This window comes from Neolamprologus brichardi, chromosome 17 (assembly GCF_056152115.1).
Source record: "Neolamprologus brichardi isolate AB-2024 chromosome 17, ASM5615211v1, whole genome shotgun sequence".
NCBI lineage: Eukaryota > Metazoa > Chordata > Actinopteri > Cichliformes > Cichlidae > Neolamprologus > Neolamprologus brichardi.
The window spans coordinates 37,909,303-37,930,373 of NC_142120.1; the positions used below are offsets into that span (position 1 = coordinate 37,909,303).

Here is a 21,071-nt window from a genome sequence, read left to right on the forward strand (position 1 = left end):
TTCAATGATTCATGGACTCACTCGGGTGATATCTGAGGCCCCTCTGTTATACAGACATGCACAAATATATACACTGACAGTGTTAAACACATGCAAACATGCATTCAAGTTTGACTTTTCCTCTTGTCCTTAAGCGAGGTGAAGCCAGTAGCTCTGAACGTTCGTGTGAGAAATGAAAGTAATGGTTTCATGGCTGTTGTTTTTCCCCTGCGCAGCCTGAAGATGCGCCTGGGGACTGACTTCTGTAGCACAAACATCTGTTTTCTCCTCTTTCTCTCTTGTAAAAGCCATAACAACCAGCAGCCCAGCACGTTAACAGAATCTTTAATACGCTCCCCCTTCGCCCGCACGCCGGATTCGACTCCTGTAACTTAACACAAATCACCTGTATCATTGTAATCTCTTACCTGATAAAACATCACTTTAGAGCAGGGATATGATCAGTGGAATTACATTTAGTTATTCCCGGGTTTGCTCAGCAAACACAGGAGTGGTTCTCTCGTAGAAAGAAGACACGGTCAGTTCCTCGCGGGAGATAATCTCTTTTTAGTAACTGTGACGCCTACAATCGGCACGTTTTCCTGGCACCGTGGACACTACGAGGAGGTTTGCTGGTAAAATGAGATATAACTGTTTGAAAGAGAGTGACACCCTCCCATACAGAATGATTGATGGTACCAAATTAAAACAAGCTCCAGTGCTTTAGCAAAGATACTATAATCCTTCGTTGACAAAATGATAGACTAGACCATCAGTGTTTTAGGGACTTTATGACGAATTTGAGATAATGATTTTTTTTATTCCTTTGGAAATTTTGCAGCCTTTTGAAAATCTTGTTATAAGTTTTTATTCCACCAAACTAAGTTTCAAAAAGTTCTGACAGGTGCTCAGTGATCAATCATCAGTTCCTTCTGCTTTCTTTCAAACGTCATACGAGCCCAAAGATGCAGAAAACTAGAAATGATATATTTTTCTAACCATATTGCAAAGCATAGTGTCAGTTTCAGCATTAGTTCTTTTCCTTACAGTTAAAATAAGTAGAAAACTCACTAAATTCCACACCAAGTTACAACAGTTGATGGCATCGTCACATGGCTTCATCCAGAGGAGACTTTTCCTTCATCTTCATCAGTCGCGGACGTCTAAAGACCTGCTGGGTTTCAGGCAGAAACATCAATTGCTAAAATGCTAACAACACCATTTAACCCCCATGCATTTCACTGTTGCTTAGTGCACTATAGTGTGCTGCAACAAAAGTCTCCATGCTAACAGAATTCTAGAGTTGCCTTATTTATTTGGATGAAGCATTTTTCTGCAAACACTGACCAACTACACACTTAGCACCAGTGAAACTGTGACGAATGTCCTGCAAATCAGAAATGGAGAATGTAGACTTTGAAAGTAAAAGTTTGCACCTTTTGGAAGATGCTGCATTCAGCAGTGAGGCCCAGCGTTGGTGCCCTAGTGCAACAACACTAGTAGGGCACACTTGGCTATGGTCTCACATGATACCCTGCACTAAAATCTGTGCCCAGTGCATTAAAATGTGAAGCTCAAACAGTTTTTATCCTTAACTATGGAAGAAAAACTAATGGTGCATCTAAACTGGAGCTTTCACTGCATTACAGAGACAGAAACAACAGATGTAGGTGTAACAATGAAATAAAACATAACCTTCTGAGCAATAACGGCGTCTCATTCTTTGCCTTTGAATCAAGCGAGCAGGTGGATGATTGACACGGGTCCTGCAACTCGTTCCATCTGTTTGCTTCTCATCCACACACATTTACTCTGTCTGGCACTCCAGTGCATACCTCCACCTCTCGTGGCTCTCATCAGCTTCCTACTCTCACCACAGGCTCTCTACAGTCTGCAAACACCATAAAATGTACTTTATTTTAATAAAACAAGCAAAATGGTTGGTTTGAGCGTTTGTGTCAATCCAAGCATCTCACCACTTGTTATTGGTGTCTTCATGAATTTTTCTCTTTGCTTATCTATCGCTGTTAAGCTGATAGATAGCTGATCCCCACGTGCTGGTCATTAACACGGGTTTCTTTCGTCTCCTTTACTCGCTCTTTATCCCTCACAGAGAGAATCAGCAGCATCAATCGTACAGCTGAGCTCATCTGTTTTAATTGAGACATCTATGTTAAGATCAACATGAATATTAAATTCCACAGGCTCTATTAATATGCCAAGTGTTTTAATATTCACCGTGTAAATTATTGAGCTTGTGTTCATGTGTTGGCTCATTCGTCAGAAATGTTTAGTCTCTGATCTTCAGGAAGTAATGGAATTTTAATCGCACGCACTCAAGCTGAAACAGGCGGTGATTTTCCATGATGCTCTGTCGCATCTGCTTGACCAGCCGTCCCCGCATTGTTGACCTCCGAGCTGCCATTTTTAGCTTTATTAATTAGAGGGAAAGGTGGAAAACATTCATTGTGACAGATATTTCTTCCTATCTTCAGTCCTGTCTTTCTGTCTTTGAAGTTGCTAACCATGTAAGACACCCGCCCACACACACATCGGCACACACCGGAAATTATTCTGAAAAATCCTCATCTGATGTTTCACTGAGCACAGACGTGTCGGCCGCGGTGATAAAGTTGGTGTTTTGAGTGACTGCACTCAGCAATTTATAAAAAGTTGGTTGCACGGCAGCAGCCGAGGACGTTGTCGCCTGCGGTTGCACACATGTACACAAGCGTGCAGCGTGTTGTCGAGGAAGATGGATCGGAGTACAGATTGTAAGTGACATGTTAATTTCTTCTGCATCACTCACGGCCAAGGCGTCCGCTATCAAAGTAAAGGGACACGAGCCCCAGCCATCAAGGCTTTCCTCTTCTTTTTCCCTTGTCTTCTCATCCTGGTGCATTCCAGGCTTGATTGTGCGCAAGGAGATGTTTAATATATCTTTCTACTCACCCATCTCCCTCAAAACCATTTGATTTATCCCTTTGCTCTACATCCTATTACTGCTTTCATGTCCCGAAGGTCAAACTGCATGTTTAGCGACTGAAAGCAAGCATGGTCGGGCATCGCAATTACAAGGTTACACATATCAGAGCATCATTAAACATTGTTAAGGAATAATGGGTCAGCGTTGATGATCTCCATACATTTTTGTGAGATATTCTTAAAGTTGCAGACAGCTTCCAGAGGAGTACACAAATGTACCATCGCCAAAAGTTACACAGATCAGAAAAACTCCACTTAAACCGTCATCATGAAGAAGCTTCAACACAACTGTAAATGTTGTTTTGCAGTATAACTCACTCTCATTCTGTAGCACTTAGTTGTTCAACATGCTCTTTGTCCACGATGCAGAAACAGTTTGGTCATATTTTCTTTTGCATTTTTTAAAATCTTGCTATCTCTACTTTCAAGATTAGGCTTCAAACTTTCCTTTTTGCTAAAGCATATAGTTAGGGCTGGACCAGGTGACCCTGAATCCTCCCTTAGTTATGCTGCAATAGATGTAGGCTGCCGGGGGATTCCCATGATGCATTGAGTTTTTCCTTTCCAGTCACCTTTCTCACTCACTATGTATTAACAGACCTCTCTGTATTGAATCATATCTGTTATTAACCTCTGTCTCTCTTCCACAGCATGTCTTTATCCTGTCTTCCTTCTCTCACCCCAACCAATCACAGCAGATGGCCCCGCCCCTCCCTGAGCCTGGTTCTGCTGGAGGTTTCTTCCTGTTAAAAGGGAGTTTTTCCTTCCCACTGTCGCCAAAGTGCTGCTCATAGGGGGTCATATGATTGTTGGGTTTTTCTCTGTATCTATGAAGCGCCTTGAGGCGACTTTTGTTGTGATTTGGCGCTATATAAATAAAATTAGATTGAATTGAAAATTGAATGTGTTTTCCTCTTTATTAGTGTTCATGTCTGACTATAAAGCAGATATTAAATGCTCAAATAACTCAGGGTGTTTCACCATGATTAGTTCTTCATTTGTGATTTGCATGCACTGAGGAGTGGCAGATACAAAATACACATAAATAAAATAGAGCGGTCATACAGACAGGTGAAACAAAGGAAATGCAGTGCTGTGAGGTGCTTATGTACTGGACAGCAGCTCTGCTTTATTTTCTGGGTCCTTTAAATTAAACTGTGAGAATGAATTCTCCAATGAACGATCAGCCAGCAGGATTATTGAGGTCAGGGTAATGGTAAATGGTAAATGGACTTGTTCTTAGCGCTTTTCTAGTCCTTTTGAGCACTCAAAGCACTTTACACAACCTCAGTCAAGCATGCACTTTTTGCTATGCTACCATTCACACAAACTCATACTCCGATGGATATCTTCCCCACGGATATTTGGCATGTAGACTGCAGCAGCCAGGGATCGAACTCCTCGATTTTATTATGTAGAATTTAGACTGACGGAGTTCTGATTTACACGCGGTAATAAAAAGAAAGGTCCTGTGTTTAGAGTAATGCTCAACTCCAGTGTTCAGTGTTGTTAATGTAAAACTGGAGAACTAGAAGGTTTGCGACACCTGTTGGAGGCTGTAAGACAAAGCATGATGTCTCTGTTTTCTCTTGTGTGTGTGCAGGCAACCCTGGTACTACGGCTGGGGCTTCAACCTGCCGCGAGGTCAAGCTCTGCTGGATAAGTGGAACCAGATCCCAGACAACACAGACATTCTGGTCACACACTGCCCTCCACTGGGTGAGACACATATTACAACTGACACACACACACACACACACATGTGCATAGATATTCAATTTGAAACACTGTTACTGACAAACATTTTTAGTTGCAACTATTTGGTAGTGGAATCATTTTTTTTGTCAAATTTACATGTTTCAGATCATCAAATACATTTTTACATCTTATAGATATTTTACATCTATAAGGATAACACAGGTAATTACAATATGAAGTTATTAAATGATGACTGTGAAAAGCTGCTGCATAGCCCAAGTGCCCTTGAGCATCAGTTTAAGAACTGATGGCCTGGCTTCTCCTTCTGAATCTCCCTGGTGTAGTTCCACCAATGACAGCAAGTGGTCGATGCAGCCCCAGACCACCATCACCACCTTGTTTTGGGTTTGTTGTACTTTTTGTCTCCTCAGTGAACTGAATATATTCCTAAAACCTGTTCATACTTGTTCATGTTGCAGCAGTGCAGCACGGGCAGTAAGAGTGAGCTACGTGAATGTCTATAGGAAGTTTATATTCAAGACATAAAGACAAGGTGTGAGTGTTTATGTCTGCCGTACAGATCAAATTCATCTTCAGTGACTACGGGTCAAAGGTTCAAATCCACACTTGTTTACATTCAGTTATCTTGTAGCTTAACTGTTACTCGTCTCTTTTGTTGCTCGTGCGTCACGTGTAAATTAAAGATTCCATTTAATACAGTACATGTTTAATTCCTCATTGCAGTCGATCTGGCTTGTGTAAATAGACATGGACACTAGAGTAAATCCAGCAGAAAACATATTTTAATTACCCGAAGTTAACCTGTCTACTTCATTTGAGCAGCCCTCCCTTAAATACATATGCAACGAGGAGAGAGGTGCACTCAGAACACTGAGACAAAGCACACACAGATGGTTCGATAAATACGCCACATGTGTTTGGAACAGAATGCGTCACATCTGCGCGTGGAGAGACTGGCGCAAAAACTCACCTAATCTTTTATTTATTTTTCCATTTATTCTTAACTTTCAGTTCAAAAGAGAGGAGGAACCAAACACGGCATAATCTCGCCTTGTTGGAAGGAGAAAAGCTGAGCTTTGCTTTTGAAATTTCATAAATTAGGCAGGCCAAGAAAACATGAGGAGCAGGCTGAGAGAGATAGCATGGAACCAGAAAAAGGTACAAAAATGTGAAATTTAGGTGGAAAACACAACTGATGACTGAAATCGTGGAGAACAAGACTAGACTAGTCATCATGTCAGTTCAATTCAATTCAATTTTATTCAATTCAATTCAATTTTATTTATATAGCGCCAAATCACAACAAAAGGCACCTCAAGGCGCTTCATAGATACAGAGAAAAACCCAACAATCATATGACCCCCTATGAGCAGCACTTTGGCGACAGTGGGAAGGAAAAACTCCCTTTTAACAGGAAGAAACCTCCAGCAGAACCAGGCTCAGGGAGGGGCGGGGCCATCTGCTGTGATTGGTTGGGGTGAGGCCACGCCCTTTGTAAGCCAGCCCATATGGAAAAGAAATAGAAAAAACTTATAAAAGACTTGCATCAGATTTGGCTGAATCATATCAGGTTTATATGATTCAGCGGCCACTTTCTCATTACTTTCATATATTATTTTAGTATCCAAAACATACAAGTTTCATTATATAATTTTTCAAGGGATCTTATATCTGTTTTCACTCTTGTATGCTTTTCATACAAGTTTCACACAAGACAGATACAAACTGTATAAGATTTATAAATATCTTTTCCATGTGGGAGGGGCCGTTCCATGGAGCAACATGTTTTGTTTACAGGGGCGGAGCCATAAACATCTATCTGTGCTTTTTACTTGATGTTGATCCGATGGTCTGACATATCAGACTGAAAGAAAGTAAACTGACTGACTGAGCTACATGCTTTCAGCCTCCACAGATCTATTGTGCGCATGTGTCTGTGCTGCATCGGTTACAGATCTGTAGATGTGGAGCGGCAGATTTCTGCCCGCTTTCTCCGATTATTCTGGTCAGCTCAGATCACTCACACTTACAAACCTTCTATTATTATTGATAAAAAAGTATTGACTATATTAGCTACTACTCAGTAATTTCAAAAGATATTAGAGGTGACAATAAATCTGTACACAGAATATTGGCACAGTAACGAAAATTTACATTTAAGCAAAAAAAGAAGAAAAATAAACCAATAATAGAAAATAATAAAAAAAAGTTCAGGGCTTCTGAACTACACTTTATTTTTTGGTAGAAAACAAATTATGAGTTACCGTTTGAGCCCAACTTTTTCAGCCAACTGAAAGAAAAAATTGGAGACACACACATGGATGCTACGAAGCTGTATGTGTTAAAAAGCAGCAAACAAAACTTTAGCTTCTGATGACATTTTGACAAATCAGGCTGCATTTACTGACGAGTCTATTTATGAGCCTCATTCAGCTCCATCAGAATAAAAACACAGCAGTGCCCTTTATTGTTTGGACTGAAACGGACTCTTGTGTCAGAGCTCAGCTGCTGTAAGTGTTCACAGAGCAGTGGAAGCAGACATCATTGCACACTCACAGTTATTTTGGGCGTGCTGCAGTCTGCAGCCACTGTTTCCCATAATGTGACTATGACATTACAGGAAGGCCTCTGACAAATCAAACTCATACAGTGTATTTGAAGCTGAAATGTGGAACAAGTCGGGTATTAAGATTAAAAAAGCTAACTGTGCTTTTTTCTTTTTTTCATAAACGAGCAGCTTTGAGGTTTCCTGTGAGCAGCGAGAAAGCGTGTCACATGCTCGACACGTGAAGTTTGACCTCGGTAGTCCTTGTAGAGACACTACAGAAAACCACACAGCCTGTATATGCAGACATTTATCCACAGCTCTTGCAGACGTGCACACACAGCTTGAGCATGCTCTGTCAATGCTTCATTTACCTTTCAAATGAAAGAGAGCAGTGAAAGGGCCCCGATGAATCATTGTGGGATTGAGTGGCTGCATAAAAGGTGAAAGTAATCACAGCGATGACTCACACAGATCAGTCAGCTCATCGCGCGCTGCCTGAGAGCACACTTTACCTGTACAGGAGATCATTAGCCTTCTTAGTAATCACCTTTCAGCGCACACACACTTGTTTTCATCCTCTTACACACCAGTGTTGCAGCAGTCTGAATAAACACAGATGCTAGCTCACAAGCTGACTGACATCCTGTGCAAGCATCACAAATATGGCTGAACACACACTCCTTTCTCTCCTGCACACACACTTTCACACCTCATCTCCTGCTGCAGCTGTGGTGTTCAGATGAGTGTGTGTGATTGATTTCCTTGTCTGCGTCTCGGCTGCGAACACGGCCATTTATTTTCCATTCAGCTTAGCCAAGTGTCTCCAGCTATCTGCTCATAAGCCACAGGCATATGGAGCAGCTACAGCAGGCTACTAATGCATGACACACACACACACACACACACACACTCGGAGCAAGACTTGGAGGGAATGACATGAAGAAAAAGTAGTATGGAAAAAGGGAAAGGAACACAAACAGTGTTACAGTGTTTTCAAATTGTTTTTAATAAGACGAAGTAAAACACGACAGATGAGAAGGTGAAGCAAACAGGAGCAGGAGCAAGACATCATTTCGCACTGCGGCAAAAGCGAACGTCTTTTATGAGGCGCGATAAAGCTGCAGATCGGCGGCTAGAGAGGAAAAATATGGCCCCTTTATCTGGCTGTGAGGAAGAAGTTAACAGCAGAGAGAACAAGGGAGGAAGTGAGACAAAAAGAGGAAAACAGGCTCAATGCCCAAAGCAGCAGCTGCTTCGAAACAAGGAGCACATTAGAGTGAAATACCCCGAGACACAAAAAGCCCTCGTAACTTCTCACTTTACTTCCACCATCTCCCAAGGCTTGTAAAAATATACTTACACTTTTAAGGCATTTTATGCCTAAACCCATCCTGTGTGTGTGTGTGTGTGTGTGTGTGTGTGTGTGTGTGTGTGTGTTTTACAGGTGCAGAGATTTAGAGGGTAAAGAAGTTGGTCTGTATCACTTTACAACCATGACTGATTCACTGCCAGCTTAGTACACAGATGTCGTTATTCCTCTGCTGAGCACGAGCGGCTCCATTAATTCTGCTGTGAGCAGGTTGCTGGGAATATAAAAATGTATAAAGGCTGTCTTTCTTTCTCTTTGTTTTAAAAGCAAACAGATCTGATGTAGTATCGGGGCTTTCATTGTGGGAAAAGTCCTCCCGTTATACAATTAAACTTGTAGCATTGAAGCCCCGAAACATCATTTCCAGCTGGACCTTAATCAATAAGAAAAAGCAGGACATTTAAATTTGTTTGCCTGAAGCTTTTACCCAAAAGAAGTGTTACCCTCAACAACTTCAGACCCTTAGATTCTTAAAAATATCATTTCAATTTTATTAATTCAAATCACAGCAACAGTCACCTCAAGGTGCTTTATATTGTAAGGTCGACCCTACACTAACACTTAAAGATCACTGTCGTATGTTTGGAACATAAATGCACTCATTCTTTTATAGCGCTCAAAGCTCTTTATACAACATGCCACATTCACACACATTCACACACATTCACACACACATGGATGCATCGGAGAGCAGCTCAGGGTTAATATCCTCCCCAAGGACGCCGCTAACCGTCATCAGTAGATGACCCGGTCTACCTCCTGAGCTAGCACTCCGACTACACCCTGAAACTGTGTGTGCTGTTTCAACTTGATAATTCAAGTCTCACTGCAGGCACGGATAAAATCCCCCAAAAACTTGTGTGTCTGTGGAAATTTTGTTTTTTGTCTGTTTGTTTCGTTTTTGTTTTTTTACTGTTTTTTTCCATGAAAATAGTCCCTGTGTGGCTTTAAGTGGCTTCGTTTAAACGGTGTACCTTTGTTTCATTTAATATATCACTATACAAATGTCTCCCTGATTCATCCTCAGCCTCGTGATTAGCGTCTCTCTGCTGCAGGCAGGGAGACGCACTGTGAGTGTTGGTAAGCAGGAGAGAAAAATGTTCGTATGTAAAATCAAGAAGTGCTGAACAGAGAGAGACTGCAGTCTCTGCAGATACGGGGAGCTGCTGGGTACAACCTGTTCAAGCTGGTCTACTGTTTCCTCCTACACTTGTTGGGAAACTTAATTTATACTTTATACTATTTATACAGATTTCTATGACGTTGTTGTCGCTGCACGATTGCTCCATGTGTGTCTATAGATTTCTGCTACACACAGTGACGGAGCTGTGAACACACACACACACACACACACACACACACACACACAGCAGAAAAACTGTACTATATATACGCTATACTGCATGAGCCTTTAGCTTGAAGATATTTTCAAAGAACTAATGAGAAGTTGCTCTTGTTGTTAGTCGACTCTTTCATGTCATACTGAATAAAACATATTTACATTAAGGCAGATAAGAAATTTAAATTTGGCAGCATTTTATATGATTTGACACTTAAAATATGAATCCACTGATCACAATAAGCATTAGTTATATTTAATAGAATTTTTATTTTCCTGCACTGAGGATGCTGTAGCCTTCAGCCTTCATCGTTGTTGCCTTTCTTGTTTTGTTCGTCCTCTTGTCTGAGCGACAGACAGCGGGGAAGATGGAGGCGCAGTCCTCAGTCATTTTATTCCTCTGACTTGATGCTTTTATTGACTCAGCATCAGCAGCATCCGTCGTCGCGGGGGAGACACTAAATCATACACACTCCGTGCTTTATCCTTGTCACACACACTGTGAAGTATGCATCTGTGTGCGGCTTTGATTGATCTTTATTTTCTGTGGCTGCTTTTTAAGAGTCTTTTTTCAGTGCTGTGTAATGTAGTTCGCCATTAGACGAGCAGCTTGAAAAGAAGAGCTTCTTTCTCAAGTGTGTATGCATCAAGTTTCATGCTATGGCATTCATGACATTTGTGTTTTGAAATAAAGATACATTTTTTGAAAATATAAAACTCAGCATCACCAAGCTCACATTAAATGAATTAGTGAAATGATCCAGCAAGGATCATTGCTGTGGGAAGGTAAGGATACAAGTACTGAGTGAGTTTCCGATGTTAGGGAGTATTGAACTACATCATTAAACCAGAAAACACAATTTCCAGCATCTTTCTGGTAGTTTAACTGCACACATATGTGTGTAGTGATTTCCTTCCATTTTTTTTCTTTTTGATTGCAATTAGTTAATTACGCAAATATAAAAATTGCAATAAAACAAAGATTTTTATTGCATGTCTACAACTGCGCTGAATGAAAAAAGCCAGTTTGCTGTCAGAATCAGCCCGGCTGTGAAGGCATTCCCATGTTGTTCAGTGCTCACAGCACCGTCATCATGTTGGATTAACCTCCAGAACAAAAACCGATTGGTGTGATTTTTAAATGTTCAGAGACGTTGTTGGTAGGAAAGTAAAAGTTACCTGACTTCTGGCTCAGCTGGTTAACCAGAAAGATTCATCTTTCTCATTTTTCAACTTGTATCGCCTCAGTGTCCCCTCTTCAATTCAATTAAATTTTATTTATATAGCGCCAAATCACAACAAAAGTCGCCTCAAGGCGCTTCATAGATACAGAGAAAAACCCATCAATCATATGACCCCCTATGAGCAGCACTTTGGCGACAGTGGGAAGGAAAAACTCCCTTTTAACAGGAAGAAACCTCCAGCAGAACCAGGCTCAGGGAGGGGCGGCCATCTGCTGTGATTGGTTGGGGTACCCTCTTCTGTTGGAGGGTTTAAATACACCCCACTATAGAACAGCTGACACCCCAGCTCTTGCATAAAGGTAGTGGATGGAAATGAGCATCATTTTCTAACTGAAACTAACTGACCAAATAAAAAAAAAAATAAAAAAACATTTTTAAGGTAAGGCAAAAAAAAAAAAAGCTGCATTACTTTGCAGATTTTTTTCCACAAACCTTCATAAGCTTTGTGAGCATGGCAGCGTATCTGATTCACATGTCTCTGTGTGCAGGTTTCCTGGACTGGGTTCCCAAGAAGATGCAGCGTGTTGGGTGCATGGAGCTGCTCAACACCGTCCAGAGGAGAGTTCAGCCTAAATTACATGTTTTCGGCCACATTCATGAAGGTACGACTGATTACACTGCTGTCGAATACTTTATGTTTAATGCAGTTATGAACGCTACAATTAAATGGACGTTGATATTTAAATTATAATGTGTATTTAATAATTTAAAGGTAATATAAAATATAAAATGAATCACCCACAAGTTTGTGGGGATAGGTTAATTGATTCATCCAAATTGCCCATAGGTGTGAATCTGTGAGTGAATGTGAGTGTGAATGGTTGCCTGTCTGTGTGTTGGCCCTGCGATAGACTGGCGACCTGTCCAGGGTGTACCCGCCTCTCGCCCTATGACAGCTGGGCTAGGCTCCCTGAAAAGGATAAGCGGAAGCGATTGGATGGAAAATGAATCACTTTGAACGAAAAATCAGATCTGAGAGGAATCTGAGTGTTATATTCTTTAGACCAGCGCAGGCTGTTCACAAATTACAGAGCAAACAGCTTACAAGCACTTAGTTCTGCCCCTCAGTAGGCTTCCGGTAGCTAACTAATAAAAAAAAGTCTTTTTAGTAAGCAGCCTTTAAGAAAGAGCTTAAACAACTTTTTTTGTTGCATCACGTAACCCGTGTGGCTGCAACATTACTCTGCTATGATTGTAGAATAGAGAGAAAATCAAACATCAACAATTTAGAATTTCATTTTATGCACAAATATGTTTAAATATACTTCCACTGATAATTTTTCTTTGAATTATTAGACTTGAAAACAGAATTTTAAAGGTAAATTTATGAATTACATTTACAAGTTGGACAAAGATGATTCAGCCTGAAGCACAGCAGAACGAAAACTGCTGTTTAGGTCTGTAGCTGCGATGCTTCGAGGGGCCTGTTGATGTGATTTGGTGCTAAATCGAGGAAACTGAAATGAGGTGACTCAAATCAGAATTCTGACACGTGCAAACTCACATATAATGTGAGGAATTTCTGTTCAGGGAAAAAGAGGCACGCTAATTAGTTCAAGGCTTTTTTTATTAAGCATCTAATGTTGCCATGCAACTGTTGTATCAGTGGTTCCATAGGGTTTTATTTCAACTAATCACATGTTAACATATAAAGGTAGTACAAATCTGTGAATATCCATCAACCTTAAAATGGTAATTAAATGATTAAACTAACAAAACATTTTTGTTTTAAAAAGCATAGAATGGCTGAGCGGCCACATCAGCATTTCATACAGGCCAGCAGGGCCAAAGAGGCCCACTCCCAGCGTTGAGGGTTGCTTTTTTTAGGGTTATCAGGTCAGCACTGAACCCCTGGAGCACTGGTCCCCCATCAGAGAGAACCAGATTAGAAACTAGATCAGATTTTATAAGAGGAGAAATGGGTTGAAAGCAGTGCTCTTCATTAATGTGAGGCCTCACCGAGAGGCAGAAATGATCCTCAGCGTGTTTTGTATTCATGTATTCCAAATGTGAAAGGAGCAGCACAGAAATGCAAAGCAATGTTCCAAGAGATGGTGAAAAAAATCACTCACGGCACAACGTTAAAGTGTAGTGCTTTTTAAGAGATGGCAGTTAACTTATGCTTGAAACACTGTAACGCTTTAATGTCTGCCATTTGGAAGGCATGCACTTTTGAAGCAGACATGTAGTGTTAGTGTCACACTCTTTGCATATTTTTCACAAACTAGAATCTCAGATTTCAGAACACATGAGCCTTTCTAGCTTCCAGTTTTGCAGCTGTTTCTTCAGTTCAGATCTGCAGTATTTCTTCTTTGTCCCTTGAACCACTGCAGTTACGATTCTTCCTGTGGTACACTCTCAGACGTTTGTTTCCCTGGAGTATATTTACAACCCTACAAGTCTCTACCATTTGGGGAGTCAAACTGCTCCACCCCAAATGTCTGCATCGTTGTTGTTTTTATAAAATAGTTAGCATAGTCCCTTTTTTCTGTTTTACAAAAAGTGAAAGGAGCATATATTTATACCAGTAACTGTTGAGTCACTGATTTGAATTCTTCTTTTTGTCCTTTTTTCCCCACGGTTTAGTTTTCCTGTTATAGAGAATGAAAAATGTAGACAAGTTTAATCAGTGTCATAAAGCCTGAACATGGAGGTCTGATTAATAACCAAATGAATAACTAAAACCAAAGTTACATGTGAATAATCAGGACAGCTGAAGGATTTGAAAGTTCTGAGTTGTGTGTGGTGCACACAGACGTCCATTTTGATCCCTGTTAATATAATATTCACTGTTATGCTGATGACATCCAAACTTACGTATGAAACTGTCTCTGTCCCCCTGCTCCCTTGGTTTAACTGTCTACATGAACGACTGGTTAACACAGTTTTCTAACCCTAAATGAAAGCAAGACAGAAACTATTGGATTTGGAAGCTGTAACTACTCTTTGGATAAGTTAACTGACACCCTTGGTCCCCTTGCCCATCATTACTCCCAAACTGTTAGAAATCTTAGTTTTTAGTGTCTACAGTTTAAACATCTGCCAACTTTTTCATTAGTAGTTTAGACTATTGCTGTTCTCTCTAGCTTAGTCTTTAACACTCTCCATTGCTTGCTTGGCAACAGGTATTAGAAGATAAAACCACATCACTCCAGTTTTAGCAAATTTAAACCAGCTGAAGCCTAATCTTGAAAGTAGAGATAGTGTCTGTCTCCTGAATCCAAACTGGAAGCTGGTTCCACAGAAGAGGGGCCTGAAAACTGAAGGCTCTGCCTCCCATTCTACTTTTAAATACTCTAGGAACAACAAGTAGGCCTGCAGAGCGGGAGCGAAGTGCTCTAATAGGGTGATATGGTACTACAAGGTCATTAAGATAAGATGGGGCCTGATTATTTAAGACCTTGTATGTGAGGAGCAGGATTTTGAATTCTGGATTTAACAGGAAGCCAAAACAGGAGAAATCTGCTCTCTCTTTCTAGTCCCTGTCAGGACTCTTGCTGCAGCATTTTGGATTAGCTGAAGGCTTTTCAGGGAGTTATATAACCCAAAAATAGCACTGAGATCATATAGGCAGATCCTCTTACTACAGCGCCCAGAGTCTAAGGGCCCGATCCAAAGAGGGGATCAGGACTCTGGAATAAACTGTAACCTCTATTTGTTTTGAATGTCTTATCTTATTTATATTTATTTTCTTTTTTTTTGTTAACTAACTTGGTCAACCTTTCCAATGCCCTATAGAAATCAAATTGACACTGACATTTAAAAACTCCTCAGGTTATGGCATGATGACAGATGGCACGACGACTTTCATCAATGCCTCAGCCTGCACCGTCAACTTCCTTCCCATGAACCCGCCCATTGTCTTTGACCTGCCCAATCCCAGGACTACGTGACTACAGGCATCTCATCTGCAAAGCCCTACCATCAGTAAGGAGAAAGAAATGAAGAGAGGTAGGTGAGGCAGCAGGCAGAAAGGACCAAATCATGTAAATATTGCACAGATGTGTGTTTATCATGTGCAGCACACGTCCGGAGAATCTGATCGTGAAGCTGAGTGAGGGAAGGAGGACGCTCCCTCACACCGTTGTGTTCTGTCATATGCCATCATTTCTTCATCTCAGCATGGACTTTAAAAGAGAAGAGACAAGGGTTAATGGAAGGACAGTAAAATGCAAACGAACTGACGATTCTTCAAATCCTCTTTGACTGCACTGACAATCTGATGCTGCTCTCAGAAAAGACCAATGCCTCGTCTAAGGGACAGTTTTAGCTGAACCACGGCTACACAGCACTAACGGGACATTTGTTTGGGGGATTTTCACCAAGCTTTCCATACTTTTGAACATCAGTTTCCATCTTTTTACAAATTTCCTCCCACTAAGAACTTTTACTACTGCCCTTCCTTGTTTGATCCCATCCTCAGGCCCGGAGCATGCTGGAGTGTGCTTTTTTTCTTTCTTTTCACCAGCATGTCTGTGCTCGAGAAATCAAAGTGAGTGTATGGGGCACAAGAGGTCTAGATGTCTGATGTGATTCCCTTTTGCCTCATTTGAAACTCTCAGTAAGCCTCTTAACCACTAAAGGCAGAGTCCCATTCCTGCTTCCACGTAGTTCCCATGTTGCTCCTCCTTTTCCCTCCTCTCCATGCTTCATGCTATGAATGACTCGGTTGCTTTTTAGCCCTTGGCTGGAACGTCTGGCTCACGGACTTGCAAAGGAGACCAGGTAACATGCAACGTAAAGGTGCTATAAGCTAATCTGAACAGTCATGTCACCAGACCTGGGAGGAGTCGTGGTTGTATCAAGGATGCTCCCTCGTGTTGTGTTAATTATGGAAGATATGGGTCTTCAACTTTTCAAGAGAAGCAAAGCTGTAACTAACTGATCAATGTAAATGTTCTTTGTCAATGTAAAGAAAAAAACTTGAATTTTTCTTCTTGAAGATTACCAAGTGTTGCTATGCTTTTCAAAAAAAATGTGTCAAGAAATTTGTGGTTGTTACATTTTCTTTGGTTTGTTTAGTAATGTAATGTAACGCTTATTATAGTATTTTCTTCTTTGTGAAGCTGCTCCGCCCCATTGGGTGAGTATTAACTCTTTTATGTCTCTAAGCAGTTTGTGTTACAAAAAACAGTAATTTTCTTTCGCTGCTTTATTTCTGAATGTGGCTGATCCCAGTAAGAGTCTGAATGTGCATAACAAGAACACGTCACACTTTGATCTCCGACATTATGTATGAATGTTCCCCGGGGCTGCAGTTTACTCGCGCTATACTCTCGCTCCTTTCGACACATCAGCGTTCGTTGCAGCAGCTGACGTCTTAATGCTTCCAAATTGGCAAGACAGGAAAAGGGGTCAGGACCGCTCACCAAGGAACGCATTAATGCGGAAAACAGTAGGAGGGCCGTTTACATGTTAGAACACAAACATGGCAGTTTTAGCACCTTCTCTAAAATCCAAGTTTTAATTGTAATTTTTTATTTTCCATTCATCTCAGCAGGGCAATAAGGAACTTTAAATAACTGACAAACCTACGTCCTTTTGCCATTTGATGCTGTATAACACACTGATTATACCACTTTCATAGATTCTTCATCTTTAGTTAATACTGCTCTTCCATCATCATTTGCTCTTGCATATCGACTAAATATGTCATATATTGGTTGACATATTTTTTGACATTGTAAAAACTTGTTTTATCTGGACCTAGCTGGACCTGTTGGCATTTAACCGGGGCCCAGCTTTTTGGTTGGGAGCATGGGTACTTTTTAATAAGAAAGTTCATTTAAAACCAGACGAACCAGTAAACTCCAGTGTAATTGATGATAAATTGCTTTTTTTGGTTTGTTTTCCTTGTAAAAAATAATTTACCCAAGGCAGATGCCAACTTGGATTTACATTTCATTTAATAGAGAAGTGGCAGTCCATCATCCCAGTATAGAGAAAATGTTTACACAGCTGGTATTTGTGGCCAACATAAATAATGTCTTTTTTCCACTAAATGCTAGAAAATTTCATAGTGTGCTGCTTTGAGCTCACCCTCTGCACAAAAACTGTACTTACACTGCTTTGAATCACTTTAACCTAAACAGCTGAACAAGAAGGGATATTTGAGTCTCTCTCTACCTGTCGCTAGATAATTAACTACTCCTACTTCACTAATTGGCTGTGTTGGACAAGAAGAACATGAGACTGTTGTGTGTCAAAATGTCCAGACAGTACAGGACTGTGAACATCTCCAGAGGAGGATTTTCAGCCTGAAACGAGGGATACTGTAAATCGCAGCAAGTAATTACAGTTTGAATGTAGACAGAGGAAGTTCTGTACAAATGCAGTTTGGGTCATTTTGCCTGTGTGAAAGTCGTCAAGACTTTATAAGAAGCAGCCTCATCATTTAAAACGCAAACTCTTAATTAGCATCTATGAAAGGAAACGTTCCGAGAAAGGAACAAAGACAAACTATTAAAAACTAAGAGATGGGAGGAACTTTCATCTGGAAGCTTCATGCAAAGCTGTCTGTTTGGTCTGACTCTCCAGCTCCAGTCCTCATTTAGATGTCTCTCACTTTGATGCTCTTCTGCTTCAGTAGCTGTGTTATGTTTCCTGTTTTATCCAAGAAGGGAAAAAAAGTGCTGTACTATTTCTTGATTTATTTTCTGAGGCATGCTTAAACAAGTTAATGACTTCTGCTACTCAGACAATCTGCATATGAAGAGTTTTGTTCCAAAATGAGATATTTACCTTTTGAAACAAGGAAAGCCAGCATGGGCAGGATGACTGACAGCTGAGACTTGAAAGCAGGATAACTTGTTGACATTTCTACTTGCTGGATTTTTCTTATTCAAACAGTGCTGGATGCTTAGGTGTTTGGATGAATGGATGTATAGCATTTTGGAATTAAAGTGTTCATATAGTGTTGTATTTTTGCCATTATTGCTGGGGACGTTTTTTAAACTGTACAATAAGAGAAAAAGAACCTTCTGGAGACTGTAAAGTACCTTTCTTTCTAAGGATTCTGGTTTCTTCACAGATTGAATAAAGTCTTATCTGTGACCAGTGGATCACGTTTCCTTATTTCCATCCTGTACTCTTCCCTTTTGTCTTTGCTGTACGTTTCTTGTTGTAGACAAAGAAAAAAAGAATAGAAAAGAGCAGCGAGGAAACTTTTGTCCCGGTTCTTTCCTTTGGTTCCAATCAAAGGTATCTTTGTCTCCTATCAATTATGGCGCTCTGAGCAGCGAGTTAATTTCCAGTCGCTAAACCCTTGCTGCTCCATCTCTGTCTTCTGTTTTGTTCCGCAGGTCTTCCACACCTCTGCACACTCTAACGAGAACCCTCTTTCAAATAATTACATTAGTAATCCCGAGGGAGAGCGGGTAATTTATTCTCGGACTGCTTTTTACTTTGCCATTAATACAACAAGCTTTCATATGCTCTATTCTTTCTCAAGCTCTCTCACCCTCCCTCTCTTTTCTCACTCTGCCTCTCCAGCCACAATGCTGAGCTCTTTTTCTCAGTTCTGATCATCCCTTTCCTATTTCCATCTGCTCATTCTGTCCTAGCTTCCTCAGATAATGATTCTCAGCACTCTATATTTCTCTGTCCTCTGTGAGTGCCCCTGCGCGTTGCTGCACTGGGATTTCCTTTGAATGAATGACAGACGTCCTCCCCATCTCCTTGTCATCCATCTCACCTCACATTTCCCATCTCATGAAAAGGCGCGCCCGCTACCTCCCGTCATCTGCGTAGTTAAAAAGGTACTTTATTTGATTGGCTTTGGGACACAAATCAGTGTCAAACAGACAGTCGTTGCAAGGAACACCTCTCAAATAATCAGTCCACTATAATTAATCTTTAGAGATTTTTTTATGTTTCTCAGTTCAACTCCCTCAATGGGTCTATTTGTCGTGTCAGGTGCAGATCTGTGCTGTCTGGGCTAGATTAACTCATGCCAGGATACAGGGGCAAAAAAAGCTCCTGCTTCGATATCATTTTCTCAATTAGCTGCACAGCATGACAATAACAGGAAATGATGCATTCAGTACAGTTTTATTTATATACAGTTAGCGTAACACAACAGTTGATGAAAGCACTTTATATTGAAATATAAAGACCCTACAATATTAGCCTTTGCATTGGAGAGAATATTGTATATATTATTGTATATATACCTTATATAGTAAGGTAGAGTCTACAATACTACATACAGAAAACCACCTATGAGCAAGCAGCAAGGGGAAGGAAAAACTCCCTTTTAACAGGAAGAAACCCCCGACAGAACCAGGCTCAGGGAGGGGCGGGGCCATCTGCTGCGACTGGTTGGTGTGAGAGAAAGAAGACACACCAACCAGTGTTGGAAGAAATGCTGTGGAAGAAATGACCAAATACTTGGTGACTGTGGTAAGAAAGAACTACCGTTTAACAAGGAGAGGCAGCCATCTGCCACAGTTGGGGGAGGGGCAGGAAAACTGGGAGATAAAGAAGACATAATTTAATAATATGCAGTTCAGTAAGGATAGATCCTCTGAAAGAACTTAACAGTTTTTTGAAGTACACAGTAGATATAACAGAGTGGAATCCAGCAATGGCAGAGATGAGGAGTCACATCACATGAAAGGTAGAATGATTGTAGCCGATATAGCCGATACCAGCAAAACTAATGGATACCGGTATCCGGTGCCATTATGGCACCGGTTCTGACATAAACGGTAGTAACCAGACCGAAAAGCAGCGCACATTTCGGTGCTTTATTTCGGTGCTTTTTGTTTCCTGAGATGTCATACACTTTAGATTCTAGCCAATCATTTTACCTTTCCAAGGATAGTAGGCGGGCCCAGGTACGCACGTTCTTTTAGAGCAGAGCTACAGATTAAAAAATGTTTGATAGAGTGATACCATATATGCCCTATAGCTGCAAAAAAGGCTAACATTGGTATCTTTTTACAAAGAAAACCCAGCTAAACATGGGGTTTTTGGACAAAGTTTGTGTTTTCCGTTGTTTAAGCACCGGTTCCAACCAAAGGAGGTATGTTGTATAAACAGAAAAGGCTAACTTGGTTATCATTTCGCAGAAAAAAAAGAGACTTCTAAAAATAAAAACATGAGAGGTTTTTGGACAAAGTTTGTGTTCTATATTCTTTAAGCATCGGTTTGAGCACCGTTTAAGCACCAGCACCGTTTCAAAAGTACCAGTTTGGCACCGGTATCGGAAAAAACCTAAACGATACCCATCCCTACTAATGGATGGCTCCCTAACCCTAACCAAAAGCTTTACCAAAAAGAAACAAAACAGAAGTTTTTAGACTGATCTAAAAGTAGAGAGGGTGTCTGTCTCCTGAATCCAAACTCAGAGCTGTTTCCACAGGAGATGAGCATGGTGGCGTAAGGCTTTTCTGCAGCCTGTAGTGAGAGAGTGTTGCACCTTACCTGCAAGATGCAATTGGACCTGCCTATTTAATGCATGTGAGGACAAGGATTTAAAACTTGATTCTGGATTTTACCAGAAGCCAGTGAAGAGCTAGTATGGAGAATAATGGTCTGTCTTTGCAGTCCCTGCTAGTACTGTCACTGCAGCATTCTGGATCAACTGACTTTAAGATATAATACGGCCTGATTTTTCAAGATTTTGTATGTTGCTGGATTAACAAGGTTTTAGTGAACACAAGGTCTTATGGAAGATTTTACACGATAAATATTATTCAGTCAAAACAGTGAGGGTAAAATGAATGAAAAAAATGAGCACATTTGGAATTTTGGTCCACACTTTTTTAAAATAATGTTATAATTGGTATAATGTATACAATAATGGTATACAGAGGAGTTCATGGCAACTCAATAACTGCGAGGTGGCTCTAAAACCAATAAATTGGATTTTCAGTTTTATTTATA

The 21,071-nt window shown here is 40.6% G+C and overlaps 1 protein-coding gene across 1 annotated transcript in view; it reads left to right on the forward strand.

Annotated features, from left to right (window-relative positions):
* The window catches only part of mpped1 (metallophosphoesterase domain containing 1), a 99,940-nt gene extending 81,706 nt beyond the window's left edge, over window positions 1-18,234 (forward strand). Inside the window, exons 5-7 of the mRNA XM_006806508.2 lie at window positions 4,568-4,683; window positions 11,672-11,785; window positions 14,958-18,234. Coding sequence (XP_006806571.1) covers window positions 4,568-4,683; window positions 11,672-11,785; window positions 14,958-15,076 — 349 coding nt within the window. The 3' untranslated portion in view covers window positions 15,077-18,234. The remainder of the gene's footprint in view (window positions 1-4,567; window positions 4,684-11,671; window positions 11,786-14,957) is intronic.
* Window positions 18,235-21,071: the final 2,837 nt, after the last annotated feature.